This window comes from Cygnus olor, chromosome 1, assembly GCF_009769625.2.
Source record: "Cygnus olor isolate bCygOlo1 chromosome 1, bCygOlo1.pri.v2, whole genome shotgun sequence".
Classification (NCBI taxonomy): Eukaryota; Metazoa; Chordata; class Aves; order Anseriformes; family Anatidae; genus Cygnus; species Cygnus olor.
Window position 1 is genome coordinate 14,364,277 of NC_049169.1, and position 21,597 is coordinate 14,385,873.

The following is a 21,597-nucleotide window of genomic DNA, read 5'->3' on the forward strand; positions in this document are numbered from 1 at the left end:
CAAGGCCCGTAAACCGCTCCTGATGAGATAAGATGACGGAGGAATGAAGTAGGTTTGGTTCTCCAGCTGGGGAGATAAGCTGCTCCTGTGATGACAATAGCAGCTTTACTTTGCGGAAGCAGGAGGATTTTACACGTCACCCCAGGAAAACAGCAGTAGAGGCTTCCTGCCCATCCACTGCCAGCAGCACAAAGAGGCTACCGAGCATCTAGGAGCCTTTAGGGGGAGCGGGGCATAAGGAGATAGACTGGAGGATTTATTAGCCTAAGTCTTGACCTCCTGCAGAAATACAGCTCTACCCAACTGCATTTCATTTCACTTTTCTTACCTACCTACAGGTTACCTGATCTAGTCAGACTGTAAAATAAACTGTAGGAAATGCTCTTCTAAAGTCTTAAATGAGGAAATACACTCTACTGTACTTCTGAATACAGCTCTGTTTAAATTTAGTAACTTCATCTGGGACAATGTTCACGCAGGCTTGGCGATCTTCTCCTGAGCTCTCTCATTTTCTCCTATCTGCTTACAGATTTACTCTCTCAGTATTTTCTTTACTGAAGTTGAAACCCATATATTTATCATTTAGTCACTGACACTATGGATAAAGCCTATGGGTCATACTCTGGAGCCATTTAATTCAATGGCAAAAATCCAGCTCTTTGCACAGAAACCAAGATTTCACCTTCCACATCTTCTATAAACAGGATTTATAGACAAAAGTTTTGGATTTGAGCAGTTTTGGTGGCCAAAATGTAAATGTCCAAACCCAAACTGAATACAGAAAAGACATCATGAGTTGAGGGTTGGCAACATGCCTTACAGAGACAAAAAAAATCATCTTGTTTAGATTTACCAAAAAGCTTGAGAGAAAACTGCCCTAAACTGAAAAGAACTATTAATGAATGAAAATAGTGTCTTAAAGAACTTTTGAATATGACTGAGAAAAGATATAACAAGAAGCTAGAAGCCGCAACTAGACAAATCCAAACTAGTTACAGTTCTTCTAAAACTTCAAACATACTTTTTTTTTTTTTAATCTTTTCATTTGTCCAAATCAATAGCAGTTGTTGTTGTTGTTGTTTGTTTTTTGCCAAACAAAGCTTTCTGAGCTTACTAGATAGGTGCATTATTGCCTTGTTATAAAAAAAGAGCCAGGTTAAATGATCTCATGATCACCTCTGGCCTTAAGCTGTGTGAATAATGCTTACTGGCAAACATCATCTTCCTTCTCTCTTTCCTACTGCTCAATGCACATAATTCACCTACAGTAACTGATCTACTACTCTTAAGAACAAGTTCTACAGCAGAAAAAAAAATCAGTTTTGCTTTTCTCTTAAAATTTAAGATGACAGATTTATTCTGATTCTTGATCAAAAATGCTTTTGCGCTGTGTTCCAAGCTGCATCTATCAAACTCCCAGATCAGAATGCACAAAAAAGCATCCAATTTACGTAAAGTATGCTTAGCTGAGCCACTGCCTTTTAGGAGACTTACAGATTTTTTGTAACTTAATCACTGCCTTTCTATGCCACACATTTGCCTCCCCCCCCTTTAATCAAAGCCCATGGTACTAGGCAAAAGACTTGCATCAATTCCAACCAAACTTTTTTTTTATTATTATTTCTTAAAGTCATTCAAAATTAATATTTTTTCTTTTCCTTGAATCTTGGTCCCAGGAGGTCAAAATTCACCAAAATGCTTTGGGACCAAAATAACTTAAAAGTCTCCTCTTCATTTCTAGACATCAGCACTGCCTTTTTTGCCAGATGTCTTCTAAGATGAAACTCCAAATTATCATTATTTTAAATTTAGACTGGGCATTCACATGATGTAATATTCAATGACCAGAATGTTCAGAGTAAGACAAAGCCAAGAAGATTAAATTAGTCAGCAATGAAAAAAGGTTTCCCAGTATTGTGCTACAGCTATGATCCAGTCCTAGCTATGGCTGATCTGACCCCATATCCCACTTTCTGCCCAGGTCTGGGCAGTGTCTAGGAAAGTGAGTATTTGGGAGCAGCCTGCACACCCTCCTGACTGCAGAGGCTGGCAACATGGGCACCATCTTCTCAATGGGCACTCTTCAGAGTCAAGCAGGGAGCAGGCCAGGACATTAGTAGGTTTGGCACTAACCCAGAAACTAAAAACATTTAAAACACTTCAGCTACAGGTAAAGAAAAGACAACATCACAGAGAAGTTCCAGATCTACTGTTCAATTAAAGCAAGGGAAATGGTGTGACAGAGTCCTCCCCTTGTTACTGAAAGGTGCTTTCACACTATTGAAAGATGTGATGCTCTACCGATAAGATGTGGTGCTGAATTTTCTCTTTAAAAAAAAATTTGCATACAAACTTCACTGAACAGAGATAAAACATTTACATAAGGTTTTTTTTTCCATTTCCATTACGCATTCTACAATCAGACATCACCTACAGCTCCAAAAGACTTCAGGCCCAGTATATGCCACCAAGAGGAATGCTTACTTTTAGGCAGATCTCCAGTGCTTGAAGCTGAAACTGTTCTGCTCCTGTCATGAGATGGGCTGCTCTCCTCTCTTTCAGTTACAGTAGATCCTTCAGAAACAGCAGAACCACAAGCTACAGACTCTAGAGCCCCAGAGAATACTGAAGCTGAAAATTCAGAGAACTGTGACTCAGGAATTTTATGACGTCCATTTGGCAATTCACCATTAAACTGTTCATAGGAGCTGCTATAAGAGTAATCACTTTTTGCATTTGGCTCATCAAGATTATACTCCTCTGGATTTGGACATTCTTCCTCTTCCTCGTCTTCATCTTCAATCTGTTGTTCCAATAGGAAGGGGCCATTGACAATATGGCCATTTGTTTTGGGGGATTCTATCCACTTAGGGTCTGTAGGGTCATTGTTGACAAGTTCCTGCTCGACATCATCATCTTTCTCAGTGTTTTCTTTCTCTGTGTCTTCTTTTTCATCCTGATCTTCTGCCTCACCTGAAAATTTTTAATGAGCAACATATTAGATCACATATCAACACATCATTTTGAAATTAGGCATTCCTAACTTTTAACTCTTCAGGATGTACTTGACTTCCAACATAGCACACAAGGCAACTCTGAATATCACTGGAACACACAAAGACTTTAAAATCTAAATTAAAGGCAAGAGAAGGATCTAATAGGGCTGTTGGAAAACAAACAAAAAAGAACAATGTGAAGTGGTTCAGGATAGTATAACTGAGGGAACAATTCAGAAGAGAAGAAAGTTATGAATGGAAGATAAGTGGTTTTAAAAGCAAGCACTACAAATCTACAACTCTGTCAACGTCAAACAGGGATTCATCACAGAGGCAAGAAAATTCACAGTATAAACAGAACCAAAAAAAAGATGGCATTACATCTCTGTCAGAACTGTAAAGAGTTGACAAAAAACATAGGAGCTAGAAAGGAGTTAAACCTTAACAATTATGCTCCAAACCACAGACATTAAACAAGAATTTTTGTTTGGCAACTTTGTTCAATGTGTTAGATGCAATACTGTAATTACTTTCCCCTCTGAAACAGTAAATTCTAGGTCAGTAAAAGCAGATGACACTAACCATCATCATTTCCAGGTTCTTCATCTACTACCTCTTCTAGATCAGCTGTTTTTAGTTTCACCTCTGGGTGGTACTCATCTTCTTGCTCATTTGATGGTACAGCTGAGGTTACATTTTCTTCTATTTTTTTCCTTTCAGCTTCTCGCTCTAGTTCTTCTATTTCCTGCAGGCGTTTTTCTAACAGCTCTGCTTGCCTCTTCTGTTTTTTCTTCAGTTTTTTCTTTTTGTTTTTGGATATTTTTCCAACCTGAAATATTAATAAAACCGAAATAAAATTAAAAAGAACACCACAAAGAAAACCAAAACTGAACAATTCCCCTCAAGATATCTTAGACCAAAAACATGCAGTACGACTACTTTTTATTTGAAAATACTGGATGTCAATTAATATAGTAAATATACTGTGTTGTGTTTTTTTCCCCATTTTATATATGGAAAAACCTTCTTATAACCAGGGTTATATGAAGTAAAAAAAACAACTATCAAAATCTTACATAGCTATACATATATTTTTACATGGTTGTTTACTAGACACAAGAGCAAAATGCATCTAAGATGACACTGTAAAATTCCTATAATCTCAACTAGCACGATAATTTTAAACTTTAATCTAGATCAACAGATGATATGATTGTACGTGGAAGATATTCTGCTATCACATCTGCTATATCTTATATGCTTATCTGATAGAAGCTATATACATGTTCTCTCTCTCTGTACAATGCAGGTAAAATGCTCACCGAAAGCATGCAGAGAAAAATTATACGAGTAACCCGAAGAGATTGAAAATGGTAAAGAATTTTAAATAAACACTGTGCTGTTCAGCTTTTTCCCTGTAAAAAGCAGCTTTATTATTCCTTTCTGGTCCAAAACATATGAATCACAAACAACAGATGGCCATCATGAAAAGTTTCACATTTTATATAACATAAGGACTAACAACCCCAGGTATAACGACAAAGAAAAAAATATCAAGAGATCTGAGCTAAGACTGAAACAATTTATATTTTAATTGAATTCTGACTTCTAATTTTACTCCTTGATAAATTAGCTCTATCCAATTTCCATTCATCATTCAGATACCACTAAGAAATCCTCACACAAGTCAAAACTAAAGTACAGGAAACAAAAAGAAATATCCTTTTCTTAAAGGTTTATTTATAAATTCTGTTATCTTCAAAACAAACTACATGACAGTCAAAATCAGGCAGTTAATTTGATAATCCTACTAACTTTTATACATGTTGTATGCTTATTTAAATTATATACAGGTTTTGTGCACACAGATGTAGAAAGCAGGTTTGACCTTAGTTATACTAAGCAGCTGTGTTATCAATGGTTCCTTGCTATAAGCATATGGCAAAAAGATTTTTCAAACCTCATGAAAAAACCTCTTTTTTAAGATCTGGCTGATTAAGGCCTTGGAGTCCTTAAGCTGTCTGCAGTGCCTGATATTTAGTGCATGCATGCATTGCTGTCAGGATTTGAACCGAATGGATTATTCCATGAGAGATGAAAATGGCAATGCTTAACTTCCTTTGACACGGCTACAGAATTGTAAGTCTATGAGAATTTCCATCAGAGAAATGTGCTGAGAACTGGTAAGGCCAAAGACATTAAAAGAAAAATGTTTTCTGAAACATAAAAGCTTTATTCAAAGGAAGCTTTTAAAAAGGGTAGACACTACCAACAGTCTAATAGTTACCAATACTGCCAGAAACACAGAAAATAATATAGTTAATTCAAATTATATAACAATACTTACAGGCTTTTGTTGTGGAGCTGTACTCACTAGAAAGAAAAAAAACAATTTTCAATATACATTTTTACAAGAACAACTCTATAACAGCAGAAAGTTGTAGAAATTACGTGAAAACATTCAGAATGAAATTATAGAGCAATGATTAAAAATCTTATTTTTAGCCTTTTTTTTTCCTATGCTCTTTACAAGTGCTTCCTGCCTGAAATCATTTGATGTCGCCATTAGAGCATCTGGCATTGGAAGGAGCTAGCTTTAATTTCTGTTCACTCTGTTGTGGCTGGTTAATAGAAGTTAACAAAAGTCCAAAAGGGAAGTCTGAAACAGAGTGGTCAGAAAACATTAGTTGACTGTAGAGTAGTCACAAATGAAATGTTTGCAGTCAGCTGATTGATCAGGTGTAGACAGCTTTTAAATAGTCCAGGGAGACTCAACACAGATGACCACTGTGTCACACTGAACAGGAAAGTCAAATATCCACATTTCCTGCCTTTTGAAGTGGAGTACTCTGATAGGATTGTAAGTATGAATAAGTGCCTGTGGCAAAAAGCTCTACACCACAGAAAAAGCATCTCCAGCGTGTACCTCTTCCTAAGCATGCCTCAGGTAGATACCATCCATGACTAGGTCTGATGTGATTACAGTAATGACTGCAAAAATGCACAAAGAATACAAGCCACACACACAAAAAACAAATAATTGAAAAAAGAAAAATAACCTAATAGGGGAAACAGGAGCAAAGTAAAAGTGAGAAAGTGGAACTGAACGGGGGAGGAGAACCACTCACAAACTTCTTCAGACTCACAGGCATATGGCAATTAACAAATGCAAAGTGAAAAATTGAGACAGTTGAGAGTTCTCTAATAGATTCTGCTCCTGCTGCTAAGTTCAGGGGAAAAAAAACAACGCTTGTACATCCCTTAAAGAGCAATGTTTTCAAAAAAATTCTTACACTTGAGTATCATCACTTCTCTGAAAAGTGCATTTATGCAGAACCTATACTTGAAATGCTGTAAAGAAAACACATCTTCAGCTCCTGTGTGGAAAGTCATATATTTAATTGCAATTTGCTAAGAACAAACTGTGATAAGAATTCCATCAATGTATTCCTTAACATAATGTTTATTTTAATGCCAGGAAGCAGTTTCAGGGCTACATGAAGAAAATCAAGTTACTTCCCACACAAGTAACATACAGCCTTTAGCTATATGATCACACAGTATGTAAAATTCAATACTATATATCAATGATATATTTTTGCATGTCAACATATCTAACATATATAATACTGTGAAACAGCACAATCATTTTTAGCTTGACAAAAAAATCACATTCAGTCAAAGACAGGGTCTAAAAAATGATGTTGAAAAGAAAGTGCTTTAGGAAATCTTAAAAGTCTGAAAATAACTGGCTAGAGTGGAAAAAATTATGGGTTTGACCACAATAGTTCCTGATATAGAAGGTATTTTTACTATATCTCAATGATTTTAATCTATAATGTATTTTCCAACAACATTACAAAGGTCTTTAAATGTTATTTCTCCACTGCCTGCAGCTGATGTGCTGGATTACCAAATAAATGGCAAGCATGCTACTAAAGATCACTAGAAAAGCCACATTGCCTTTTTGCTTGTCTTTACCAATGGCTCTGAGGTCCTTTATTTTGGTTTCTCCTAGCTAAACATAACAGACTGTTCCCATCACAGATCTTGGCAAGTTTAACAAAGTATTTCACATACAGAGCTAGGAATAAGAACTTATCACAAATTCAGTCAGGTGCAATAAATTCTGTTTTCAAGAATGAAAAACTATGGGCCATACTACCTGTCACTGCATTCTGAGCATAAGTTATAACCAACGAGAAGGCAGAGAATTTCAAATGTACACTGATGAAATTCTAACAGAACTAGACACGTAAGTTAGATAAGATTATTAATTACTGTCAATATTAAAGATGCAAGGCTTCACTGCAGATAAACCTCATTAAAGCTTGCAGAGTGAGTCTTTGTTCTGATAAATCAGGGACTCCAAAAACTTGAACGTGCAAAACTGAGAAGAAAGCATTCCTTTTTAGCTTTCCAGAGCACCAGTAAGAATGAACTAGATGTACATTTTCAGATGCAATTCTTTACAACGTTAATATTCATTAAATAAAACTCTGTTAGCATTAATTCATAGAGACCAATTTACTGAATTGCATTTAAACATACTATCATACCTGCTGAGCCAGAAGGAGGAGGGGCACCAGCTTTCTGCCACTCGGTAGCTTCAGCAGCCATTCTACGAACATAGGCATCATCCACGCACATCAGAATGTTTTCTGGCTTAATATCTGTATGAATGATCTTGCACTTGCTGTGGAGATAATCTAAACCTTGAAGTACCTAATTGCAAAAGGAATTTTTTGAAACTTATTTTTATTAGCCAGAGCAAACTACATGTATTTAGTGTTAGTACAGAGATGTTCAAACTATTGCCAGCAGTCCATGTGTGACCTGCCAGGATAATTTATTTAGCTCATAAACCCAGTTCCAGAGACGTCCGTAAGTTAGATATTGGCTGGCTGAATGGTCTTGATGACAACAAGCTGCTCTCAGACTTCTATTTCCCAAGAGCTCTTCTGGTGATCAGCACACATGTAAAAAAAAAAAAAGCTCGATAGGTCTTCCTTTGGAAAAGAATTCAGGCTGCTCAGTCAGAAAGACTGATTCTCCCTGGTTCATCGTTTAAAAGATTATTATTCAAAAAACCCACCAGAAGTCCTACATACTATAACTGAAATCTGCTTTGTGAATAACCTGGACTTAATAAATAACAACTGATTATTGTAAAAAGCAAGGGGGGAAATGTTTGGATGAAATGCTAACTATAATTTTCCTTAGAATTGCAATAGTAATTCAGCTTTTAATGTGATCAAGATGTCACATAAGGATTTGTCTACCTGCATTTGTTACATGAATTTTTCCACTAGTCTTTCCTATTCTCTGGAGGCAAATTCTACTCAATCATATCAAACCTGCATATCCAAAGTCTTAAAAATGTCGTCTGGGACTAAAATAAAAAGAATTTTTACACAATGAAGAAGCTGTCTCTGATTCTGACTAGCACAGAAATACAACAGCTCATGTGGTTTTAAAGGTATTTTAGATGAGACCTAGGTATAATATAAAAGACTTGAAAAAAGTAATTGACTTTCACAATTACTTTCACAAGTCAATTACTGCAATTAATCAGTACAGGATAAGATAAGAGGGTAAACCAAGCTATTGCTAAAATAGTCTACATAAATATTGTAAATAAATAAAAAAAAGGCAAGAAAGAAAAACCCAGAAACCTAACTGACCCCACTTAAAAGAATTCTTTGAATTTTTAAAGAATGTTCTGCAGCAGGAAATAGACCTCCAGCCTCAGCTACAGGAACAGCCTGCCATTCCAGATATTGTATAAATAAATCAGCACATGCTAACCTCCCTGCTCTCAGGATCCCTTAAGACCAAACTCACTAGGGTGACCTTTAAAAGCAAAGTGTATTGGTTCAAAATAGCAGTAACAGAATACAAAGGCGTGAGTCTACCACCCAGTCCTGAGCTAGTTCCAGACAGGTATGTCCAGACATCACACCAGGTAGCTCGGGTAAGAGAAAAACAGTTGCATGTGTATGATGCTTACACCCAGAAACACCTCAAAGTGCTTGGCTCTGCTTTCTCCTGTTCTGGAGCTGGCTTGGAATAGCAACCTTTCTGAAAAGCTTTCCGTCATGCTCTTTATCTATAAAAACTGCATGTTCACATGAGCAAGACTCAGCATCGCTGCCAAAGGTATACCTAGAAACTGCTGCTTTCTTAACAACCTGTTTTTTTTCCCTGCAAATCCAAACTATGCCTGAGTGTTTGCCAAAGCAATCAAAAGAACATGCAGTACATCTCAAAGTGAGAAATGTTAAAGAAAGATTGTCTTATTCTAAGAAGGTAGTTAGTGGCTAAGTGACTGCAATCTTTAGAAAAGACATTAGCAGCAACAGCAACATAAAGTTTGATTACAGTAGTCTTTTCCCTGCATCGCTATGGTACAGAGCATCTCAGAAATTACCATCAAATATCTGAGGACAAAATTCTGCAGTACATGAAAAGCCATAAACATTCAGAAGAAAAAGTATCTGTTCCACTGCGATGTGCACAAACTGAATTTATGTGAAAATAGATTTGCTGTTACCCGCTTTATAAAGATAGCCTTTCCCCCTCTCATGTGCTAGGGGTCCAGCTTTTTCTTTCATTTTGGCTGAAGATTCCTTTTTAATAAAACAGAAAACATTATTTTTTAAAATCAATTCTTATACAATCAATTCTTTGACTTACCATAACGACCATACCGCTAGAATTTTATAATTAGAAAGAATGCTCTTAGCTATCTTAAAAAGTGGGTGAGACTGCTTTATCACAAAAACTCAAAGTGTATTATACCACTAAACCAGTAAAGAAATGCATTCTACAAGTGTGACTCTGAAAAGACAGGACAATTCCTGTTATTATAATTACAAACATGAATTACAAAACTGTGTATTTTCCCTGGTAAATGTCACACAGTTAGTTTCACATCAAGAAACTCTTTGTCATCATCTGCAGTGTCTATTTAAGATTCACTTTTCTTCTCTTTCTTTTTCATTCAGGGAGCAACATCATATTAACACAGATTCTTTACTATATTGTAGATGCAAAGCAAAAGAGAAAAATTTCATTGATCAGTTACATGATGCTGGTCTTAGCTTCTGTTTCAGAACACGATCCTTTTAAAATAGACTGATGCTATATATTTTACATCCCAAAATAAGGATTCCAGAATTAAATCTGCACTGCCAACCATCTTCACTGCAAAAAAGGAAGTGTGGCAGCCAGCCCTTTTTCAATTCTATAGGGTCATCTCTTGGATGACATTTCATATAACTCTGCCCCAGGGGGAAAAAAAAAAAAAAAAGCTGCTTAAAATTGAAATGAAATTTCTTACTAAGAAACTCAGCTCCCAGCTGCATTTTAAAATAAACCTTAATTTTGTCCCAATTGAGTACTCAAAAGTACTCAATTCAAATTCAAAAAGTCCTGAACACCAGTGCAATAACTGATTTTTCATATTCAAGTTTCATAAACAAGTTTTTAAAACATGCATGGCAGAAGTTTTACGATTTCAGTTGGAAGGAGATCATGTTGTTGAAACCCTCTCCATCTAAGTCATACCTGCTTCAAAGCTGAATCTAATTTCAAAATCAGATCCGATCCAGTTCACTTTTGACTATCTCCCAGAATGCAGGCTGCATACCATGACCTATTCCAGTGTCTGACCACCCTCACTGCAAAGAATTTCTTCCTCATACGTAACAAGAATTTCTCTTCTTGCAACTCACCTGCACTGCCTTTTGTCTTGTCTCTGTGTACTGCCCAGAGGAGTCTGTCTCCATTTTCTCTCTCTTTGCCAAAGACAGCAGAGTTTTCACCTTTCTTAGCCTTTTCTTAAAACTAAACAAACCAATTCTCTCAAGTCCTCCCATACATGATATGCTGCAGCTCCCTAATCCTCTTGGTGGCCTTCCGCTGGACTCACTTCAGTGAGCCAACATCTTGCACTTGGAGCCCCAAACTGTACAGAATCCTGAGGGGCTAAAAACAGAGCCCCAGTTCTGCTGCCTACACCTGTACTAATGTGGGTGCAGATGAGCTCAACCACTCATCCCTGCCCATCCTTTTGGAAGCATCTTTACCTGCCTGTTGCTGCACTCCAGGTGTCTGAGCTGTCCCACTATCCCTCTGTGCTCCCAATGGCTCTGCAACTGCACATGGACTTCCAATTCCAGCTCATTTTTTTCCCGTGCTTTATGCATTTGTATAATGCCACTCGAGACAGGTCCTTAGTCTGACAATTTGAGGAAAAACTGAGAGCCTCCTCCATAAATCCATCCCTTGCTGATCTCCCTTCTCACTGGGTTCTGGTCACCATCCCTGAAGACCCCACCTGAAAGTCCTCCTCTGCTAGGTTACAGGAGCCTGGTAACAAAGATGCCGTGAAGCTGGGTCAAAAAGGAATCAGTTTGGATCCATTCCTGTTTCTGCAAACAGGCATTGTAACAGAGGTAAAAGTAAACTGCAGGAGGGAGCTCCTAAATCTGGCTTTACTGCTAAAGCCAGTGCATAAAGAAAGTACACTGTAAATGGGGCAACCAAATTGAAAACATTTCAAACAAAAAAAAAATTACAAAGTTTACCAGAAGCAGGGAATATTTATACGCACATATTAATGCAAATACACAGTCCTGTTCCTTAGCACACAGCTCAGTTCAGCACTGCATGAGTACAGCTCCTTATTTCTAGCATCCGAGCCTCCTGGTTGTACAGAAATTAAGGGACCTACAATTTCAGCTCCATCCTAACAGCTTTGTCAGGCAGGGTATTTGGCTAATTCTGATTAAAGAGCTGAGAGGCTGATATTCACCAGATGACATATAATAAAAATTTCAAAGAAAATAACTACTTCCATAGACAGCTTATTAACAAAATAGAGGTAATGCTGATGAAAGGCAATACAAATTACTTAAGTGACAAACTGAAAATATTTCATTGATCATTGGTAGGTATTAACTACACATGGATTAACAGTATATATAAAATTGCAGAGATGTATGATTTTTCCTTGTTGAGACACTAGATCTCCTTAAGATCACCTCTCAGCAATTTGGTTTTCACAGCTACAGCAAGGGAACATATTTTGAAAGAATATCTCCCAGTGAAATGTTCTGAACTGTTTCATCTGGTTAGGCCTTTGACTCTACAAGAATTTAAATATATGTAGATAATTTTCAAAAAACAGTCTCTTTTAGAACTGATTTTTCAGAGATAAATCTTTTGTTCAGTTTTATAAATATATTTCCCAATGTTCTGATGTTTTATTTTCCAGAACAGCTTATTAAGAAGCATGACATACTGATGATTTTGTTAACCAAAACTACAATTGAATATGAATACTCTTACATCTATGAAAAAGACTCATTGTTTCAGCTTTTTATTTTCTATAACATCTCAGGAAACTCCCTTATCAGTGGGATATCTTGATAAAAATAATACAGGAAGGAGAACTGCAGGCTACCAAGGAAAAGGCTCTTACAAACCTTACCAATAAAATTATCTTATCTCAGATACCATTGGTAAGAATTCATTTGAAATATCACCATTCTAACCTTCAAACTGTTAACAATGGTGGAAGAAGTTAATTAAAACATTAGCAAATCTTACCTGTCGAATTATACTTTTTACACAACGGATGGGAAGGCCTTGATAATTGGACTTGATTATCCACTTTAGGAGATGATGTCCAAGTACTTCGAAGACCATACAGACATCTGGGATTTGATTAAGGATAATCTCCAAATAAACTTGTTAACAAGATGAACCACAAACATTTGTTTGCATTTTGACTAAAGCAATCATCATTCTGTAAGAAAAAAGTTCCCCCTTAACTCAGCAAAAAATGGTATACGCTTTGGTACTACATTTCAATTGTATATGAACAGTTACAAGAACAGTGCCCGAATTAAAACATTCTAATGATGCAATTCTTGTCTGTTATTTCTAAATGTAACAACAGCATTAGGGTGAACATTGAAATGGCTATATGTAAAAAAAAATAAATCATTCTTGTTTTCTTTGAAACAATTCAAAGTACTAATTTGTCCTACTACATCTAGTTTCTAATAAATTTTAAGTGATATGAATAGAAGGTTTTAACAACAGAAGACTGCAGCAATAGTGTTTTAAAAATGAACCACACTAAATATCTTTCTGATTAGGCTCAATTGAAAAACACTTGATAACGAAGATTTAAAGTAGTAAGAGAATGGATGTCTTACCACCTACAGTTTTAACTACAGAGGATAACGACGATCATCAAAGAATTTAGGAACAAAGACAGCTTGTAATTCAGAAGCAGCAATACGGAAAAAAAACAGAATGCCAGGAAGTTTCACTGACCCATGATCTTATCTGCCAATAGCAGATAATCAGGGAAGAGTATTGGAACAGAGCAAGATGTAGAAATTTCCAGTGATTTGTGGTTCAGGGACCTGTAAGTTAGAGCTTCTACACCTAATACACCCGGGTAAGTTATTTTTCTATTACGAAAATATTCTAATATTCAAGTTAATTGCAAGTGTTAGCATCCATAACATTCCAGCACGAAATTATACAATTTGACAATACTGACTTAACCCTCAGACACAAATTGGGAATAACCTTACCATCGCTGGAAATTGTAAAGAATGTTAAAATCTGAACTACATGACACTATAACCTTGCACAGAATAATGCAATACAAATAGCAGAAAATGAAATAACTGGTGGATTCTGCAGGAATATCTCAATGGATGGAAATTAGATTCTCTCTTTCTCAGAGACCATTCATAGGGAAGCATACTGTTATGGGAGAAACCTTACCTAACTTATCAATGTTTTATTAACCAATGTCGTGGTGATGAGCTTAATGTCTTAGCTTGAGTAAAAACGATACTTACCTTGCCTATGGGTGTATCATTTACATCCTTTTCAAGCACCTAACCCATATGAATAAAGCTACGTGAAATTTTAAAATCTCCATCCCCAAGATGGAGTTAGACTGAAAGATAAAATCCCTCAAGACTGGTCTTTGTACTTTGTGAAGAATTTTGATTCACTTTGATTGCTGCTACATATTCTTCTCACTTGATGTTCCTCAACTCCTGTATTAGAAGAGATCATGAATAGTCATTTCCCAATCATATTAATCAGCCTACTCAGCATATTATAAAACTCTGTTCCGTTCAGAAGAGGAAACAGTTTGGGTTATTTTACCATACAAGCATCCGATGACAAGAAGTCACTAATAAAGCACACAGCCATCAGAGAGGATGAGCAGAGCACGTTAGCACTACAGGGCTTATTAACTGAGCCCACGCAGGGAAGTTGCAATGCTACAGAAAGACAGCAACACACATTTCTGAAAGGCAAGACTCTGCAGTGTTAAATGAAATTTAGGACACCCGCCCACAGTCCTTCAGACCACTGCTGCTGCAGACTCTCCAGTGCACATTCCTGCCATTCCTTGTTTTTACTGGACTGCTATGCCTTGCCAGTAACCAGAAGAGGAAGGGATGTGGGGAAGTGAACAGCTGAGAGGCAAGAAAGGGGAGGACACAGAGAAGGAAGATGCAAGGAGCAATGGCAGAGGTAGACAAAGAAAGGGAGAGCCACAAGAAAGAGGAGTGAGGTATACCTGGAGAAGATTGCAGCATTTCACCAGGAGGACTCTGACAAACCCAAGCTCAGTACTGGGGAGGCAAGTGGGAAGGGGAAAAGACAAGCAGGAGGCTCAGTATTTGGAGAAGATATGTCAAAATGTGACAGTTGTCTGATTCACTATTGTGACCTGAAGCACATTAACTGCAAGCCAGCGTGTCCACAAAGTAAAGCATGGGGAAAGCTGTGCATTAATTATCAGGAAGCCAGCCTTGCAAGCCCCAGGATCATCCCACAGCACCAAGTGCCTGACAGATGAGTGTGTCCAAAAAGTCCTTCAGAAAAAAAGAAACCTGAAGCCCATGCTGCATACATGTCTCTTATGAAATGCTCTTTGAAGGGAGTCTGGAGAATATCTGAGAGGGGGAAACTTAGCAGAGTAGTGAAAGTGAGAGATAACAAACATAATATTTATCAGCTGAAAGCCTTAAGTACTTAAAACTGTTCTTTCTTGACTAGAATTGTACATGTAACTACCTATTTATCTACAAACAGTACAGGAATATTTAGAAATCTGATGAGGTTTAAAGACTAGCTAAACTAAATAACACAAAGCTCTGGTACCAACACAAAGCATATCTGGATGCATCTCAGTAGCTTCTGGGTTGGCAGCATTTAGGCCCTGCGGCATTCAATTAATGCTGTATATTCTTTGAAGATAAATTTAATACAATTATTGTAATACATGGTCATGTCAGGAATGTTTCCTTCTTTATTTTCTCACTTGTATCTCCAAGCACTTGTTTCATTATGTGATTATCTGAGTTTCTTATTAAAAAATGCTTCCCTCAATCATTTATTAAGGTTCTAATAAGTATCCAGTGCAGATAAACGTAACAATCTACACTTACTGAAAATACTACAGTGCCCAAGTTCAGGAATTCTGTTATTTCCTCAAAAAAAAATCATAATTGCAGTCCTTTTAAAATGTAGAAGTAGCTACAAAAACCTATCAGCCTAGTGTAGCATAGCACACATTGCTAAAATCTACATGTATATAAACACTTCTCACAGCTCCTAGGAGAAGGATGATTGTTTTCAGACACACAGCCACGGCAGTGGCTCTGTAAACTCACAGCCCTGTGCTACACGGTTCTTGACAAGCTCCCCTACTTGGAAGCTCCACAACATTTTGTGGTATTGGTCATCTAAAGGATCCATCTACCTCTCCTTTGTCTTACTTTAACTTTTAAAAGTATTTCATAATCAATAATCAAATCTCTATGAAGCATATGTTGTTTTAATTTACAGTCAAGGAACAGATATTTAGTGACTTGCCCAAAGAACGCCAGAAACAATACAGCATGAAAAATTCTCAAGTTACTCTCTCTCAAACTGTTCAACTCAGTAACACTACTGTAGCACTAAAATGGCTTTTTTTAAATGGAAACCACTAGCAGCAGAACGTTAAAAAAGTTATTGATCCCTCCCTCCTGAAAGAACATATACCAAAGATTTTTTTCCCTAGAAGAAAAAAAGGACTTGATCAAATGACCAATACAACCAAATTCTGATCAAATAATTGATTTGATTTTGAATTGATTCAGGATGCACAAGCTGTTTACAGGAAATCTCAAAGCTGAAGATATTTGCTATCATATTTTCACTGGTGACTAGGACTTTGACAGACCTAGTCAAGGATCTACTAAGGTAAAACTGAAACAGAATAAATCAGCGTCTGCTATCCAGTTTTAATCCACTAATATGAAGCTATCTGAGCCCATATGTTTCACTAATACATGACCTCTTTTGGCTTCGTCAACTTACATGCTGTATCTCCAAAAAAGTTTGGATATGCTTTTAAATACTATCACTAACAAAATTTACTCTTCATACTCAGAAACAGCTTTTACCTTTAATACAGATGTTTACTTACCTGTGAATCTCATCAGTAACATAAGAATGTTAGTGGGAAACTGCTCTCTTAAACAGGTAAGGATTACTTCCTCACATAGGTATGAATACATTTTCTTATTCCCCGTTTCAAATTAGTGTTTTACAATGAAAACAGTAAGTCAAAATCTCTGATTTCTAAAAATAACTTTAATTATTCTTCAATAGCACAGTTGTCAACTGAGGAGCTGAAGTGCTTTGGTGACATTATTTTTTAATGAACACAGTTAGACGATAGAGATATTTATGCAGTACTTCTCAGCAAGCATTTCGGCTCATAGATGAAAACCTATTTTATGTAGCCCAGCAGCACTGAGAAATCCCAACCAGGGTTCTTTGCCTCATTGTGTTAAACAACTTCTTTGATCACAGATTGTTTATAGTCAATTTGAAATGACTGTTAGCAACTGTATAGTTTCTTTTAATTCACGTTAATGTGATGATATGATAAAACCCACGAAAAAAAGCATACTGTGCTGACTTCACCTACACTTAAGTAGTTTTCTTCCAAGGTAGCTGACTGAAGAAGCAACAGGGAACAAAGTAAAATGGAAGGAAGGGGAAGCTGTTAAAATCCCATTCTGCACATGAGAATACTTGTCCCTATACTCACTTTTCTCATGTATTACAAATCCAAAGGCTAACTGATGTCAAGAAACAGATGGGTAGGATGAAAACTGTCTGCACACTTCTCCCTGGAAGGATTCTTTCCAACGGGCTTTCAAATTCACTGGAAGTCACCTCCTAGATTCCTCTCCTAAAGGACTAGAGCTAGTGAAGAGCATCTTCACCTAATTTGCTAAAGACTGAAGGCACATCACCAGAATCAACTTAGTCTTAAGCTCTCTAGGCAAGAACTGTCTCTGTTTAGTAGTATGATACATTGAATAATGAAGTCTGTTATTAGGCCTCCGAGACACAAGCATGCAAATAAATACCAGTTGTAACAATAAATGAAAGGACAGTAATATAATAAGCTGCTAAAACATCTAATACAATTAGCAAAGACAACTCCCTTTAGTTCAACTAAAAAGTCAAACGTATTCATAGACCCCAGATTTTCCCTAAGAACAATATTCAAACATATTTATTACTTTCTCTATTTATCTCCCTCTCTCAAAGCATAGGAAGAAAAGCCTTTAAAACCTCTGCCAAAAAATAGAGGTCACGTGACCAAAAAAGGATCACGTAAACCAAAAAGTGATGCTCCATGCCCTCACAGTTCTCACAAGAAAATAGAGTCAGTGTCATGAAGAAGCTGGTTGCTTTCTCCTTACTACTCAAGGGCAAAACATATTTACTGTGAGCCTCATCTACTACAAATCTTTTCAGTAGATTTCTAAAACTTACATTCTCCAGTTCTGGCAGATCATGACAGGGTTGTCTTTTCTCCCTCTTTTTTTTTTTAATATTGCACTCTATTTAAAAAATGTAATCTATTTAACTCCAGTGAGTGCACTAAACGCTGGACTACTCTTTGTACCTACACATATGCTGATGTTTCTACACAACAATTTTAAACTAAGACTAATTAAAAATAGCCAGAACCAAGAGATTACTTATCTCATTAGACCATCTTTAATGAAGGTGCAACATTTTCAAAAGGATACGTATTCCATTCATTCCAGAAATTTTGAAGTCATCAATTAGCTGTACAACCATATCTTTGTTGGGATCATTAGGGTCACTTTCACGAACCTAAACCAAGAGTGCAAACACTGATATTTTACGAAAGAATTCACATTAAAATACTAATTAGTTAGCTTTCAATATGAAACAATATTTTGGGGCTTCAGAAATCATGATAACATAATAAATTAGCTATTTAGAAAAAAGATGTAGAAAGTTTAAAAACAATATCCCACTACATTTTTTTAATTTGTTATTACTATCATGATCAGTACTGAACACTACTGCATGAGTGGTACTTACACATTTGAGTAACTTTATTTCATCCAAGGCTGTCTCTGTGTAATGCTGGGCACTTTTTACGACTTTCATTGCAACAAACCTTTTTCCCCTTGAAAAAAAAAAAACACTTTCAACATATGCTCTGAGCTAAAATAGACACCTTTTGAAGATTTGGAAATGTTAAATAGAATATTTCATAATTTCATGCATTGTGACAGAAAACTATAAAGCACTGAAAAGCAGCTTTTAACAACATTGTGTTAACGACCTAATTTATTGAATATTTTATCTCCTTCATGCTAATGTCTTTAGAAGAGTTATATTTTTTTATTAATGATACAACAGAAAATAAAAACATTAGCTTACTCTCACACATTCAAGACAACGTGTAAATTAAATAAGTAAAGCTAATTTGTCAAAGAAAACAGTTACATGTATTTCTGAGAGGTTTTATAAACTATGGACTTAACCAAAGGCAAAATAATAATGCAGACGTTTTTCTGCATTATGAGAAGGATAGCACAAATTTACATAGCTTTATCATGCACGCAAAATAAAAGTTACTGTAAACAGAATAAAAAATGGATATAAATAGTTTACTTACTGCATATCCCAGCATAGCCAGACTGTGGAGAAGTGTCCCCATCCTAGCTTTCTAATAACATGATATCGGCCGTTGAAAAGATCACCAATTTTCACTGGATGATAGCCTCCTTTCATGAAAATAAAAAGTAGAAAAAAGAATATTCAGAAAACAAACAATATTTTTTCAGTTCTTCAATTAATTCTTGTAGTATAAATTTTCCCTTTCAAATTGTCCTGTACTATAAATAGGAAGCCTAAAAAAATTTTACTCTAATGTTAAAAATACTGCCTTACTTGGCCTGGAGAGAAAATACTCATGCCCTGTACATACTGTAGAGTTTATCTGCCCTTCTCTGTTACGGCTTTCATCTGTGGTAATACCATCTTTTCAGAGCTCAGGCAAGATCTACGTTATTTCTTTATCATATTTGAATTTTCTCCAGTCAACATATTTTTGGATGAATGTAGAATCTCAGAGATCGTTTTAATTCCCATTTGCTTTCTACTAATAAAGGCAGCGATAAAACACTTTCTGAGAAAAACATTACGAACAACGTCAAATTTATCGATGCTGTTCTGCTTGGCTCCTGACCCACAGCAGCAGTGCATTTTCCCAAGCCTGAGGGTTCTATAGTGAGGAAGCAGAGGGAGCAGGTAGCTACAGGCTTTGTCTAAGCTGCATTTTAACCCAAGTCTGCAGGCTACCTACCCGTTCTCCCTGCTGCAGTCCTGACTTGTGCCCCCACACACCTTCTCAAAAGCCCCGCTGGCAGAAAGGCCAACCTGACAGCAGGCTGGAGCTCAGGTTTCAGCACAGCGGGAAGAGGTTGCGAGAGGTAGTGCTGATGTTTATTGCTCCGCCGTGAAGCTTTTTATTTCCTTTGTATTTTAAGAGGAATTCTTAAACGCTGGACAGAGAGTGATCACAAAAGATTATTATTCAGATCTTAACACACTAAATAAACATTCACAATTTTGCCTAAATTCCAAAGGAATAATACAGCTGCAGCCCTCCAGGATGTCACCCATCTGTCAGCTGTCAAGGGATTATCTCCTCGGCTCTTGCTGGTCCTTCATCATGTCACGCCCAACTGGCCTTTGGAAGAACCCTCACTTACTGATTATTCCACTTCAGATTTGGAAGAACTTAAGAATACTTCCTTTAAGTTGCTATATTTGTTTTGAAATACGCTGCAAATCTTGTTAGAACTAGTGCCCAGTTAAAACAACAATGCCAATTTATTACTTAATTCCTTGGATTTAGAACAGGGAGTTGGCTCTTATCTCTTGCGTATCTGTGGAACAGCAGCAACAAATCCGGATATATTTATATCCTTTCTATGCTAATAACATTTTTTTTGCCTTAACAGAAGTTCAGGAGTTTATTTATGAGCTTGTCACAAGGATTTCCAGAGCAGATGAATAAATTTATTAGAATTTTATGGCAGAACTGTAACGATTACATATTTAACACAACTATGATGCTTAAATAAAATATTGATTTAAATGTCACTATGTCTAAACAAACTCCAAAACACAGCTTTGGGATCTGTACGGTGAGGTGCATCTCCAGGCTGAACTGGCTCCTGGCAAAGCTTGCCCAGAGCACCAGCCAAGAGCTGACCCGCCTGGCCCCGACCCAGCCGCCGGGCTCTGGCACCTCCACGCCGCTGGCACCACCTCAAGCACAGCCGCAGCACCTGGGGAGCAGCCCAGCCAGGCACTCGTTTGGGCCAGGGCTGGTCTGGATCAAGTGACAGCACAGTGACACGCAGGGAAGACCTCCCTGCTCTCCCTAGGAAGGAAATGTTTGCAAAAAGCTTCCAGAACAACTCACCTAGCAATGTAAAAAATACCTTTGTTTCCACTGCCGGATTGTGCCAACTTAGTAAGAACGTGCAACGTGCCCGTGTGGGAATTGCTCTCTTTTCAAACAAAAAAGCAGATCCCTTTTGGAATGCCAGCCCAGATTTACACCCCAGGAAACACGATGTCCAGGCTTATTTAGAGTAAATGTTGACTACTGTGCTTTCCACTTTGTTTGGGAAAAGAAACAGTACTGGGTACAACTGAAACCTAAGTCTCTTGTGTTTACAGTGTTACAGAAATTCACTGAATAAAGTCACACATACAAATTCATACTGATAGGAAATAACAGAAAAAAAAAAAACCTAAAGCACTAATTTGTGTATTTAACCATCCCTGCAGTAACAGCTGAGGATGAAAATATTAAGAAAACTGGATGAATGTAATCATACTGAGACAGTTACTGTTTTAAAACAAACAATCAAAAAAAAAAAACCACTGTTCTTCAGTAAATTCTTTCTGTAAAACTCTACCCAGGATGATCAAGTGATAGATATGAGAGGAAGGTTAAGAGAACAAATGCAGCAATTCTACCTTTCTGGTACTGAAAAGGCTTGCATTTGTGAAACACATCAAGCCTGCTGACCTGACAGCAAGGATTGCTTAAAACGCTTCACGTAAATTCAGTGTCACGGTATCATTTCTTATTATTTTTGTCCTGCATATATCACTGCAAGAAAACAGTGAGATGTATGAA

The 21,597-nt window shown here is 36.9% G+C and overlaps 1 protein-coding gene across 7 annotated transcripts in view; it reads right to left on the minus strand.

Moving 5' to 3' along the window:
• SRPK2 (SRSF protein kinase 2) overlaps positions 1–21,597 on the minus strand; it is a 144,888-nt gene that overhangs the window by 19,035 nt on the left and 104,256 nt on the right. For all 7 annotated transcript variants that reach the window (XM_040544595.1, XM_040544596.1, XM_040544590.1 and 4 more), the window contains 8 exons: positions 19,054–19,162; positions 18,471–18,558; positions 18,149–18,236; positions 12,612–12,718; positions 7,556–7,721; positions 5,344–5,369; positions 3,579–3,825; positions 2,485–2,973 (listed from right to left, as the gene is read on the minus strand). In XM_040544595.1, the coding sequence (XP_040400529.1) occupies positions 2,485–2,973; positions 3,579–3,825; positions 5,344–5,369; positions 7,556–7,721; positions 12,612–12,718; positions 18,149–18,236; positions 18,471–18,558; positions 19,054–19,162 (1,320 nt within the window). The remainder of the gene's footprint in view (positions 1–2,484; positions 2,974–3,578; positions 3,826–5,343; positions 5,370–7,555; positions 7,722–12,611; positions 12,719–18,148; positions 18,237–18,470; positions 18,559–19,053; positions 19,163–21,597) is intronic.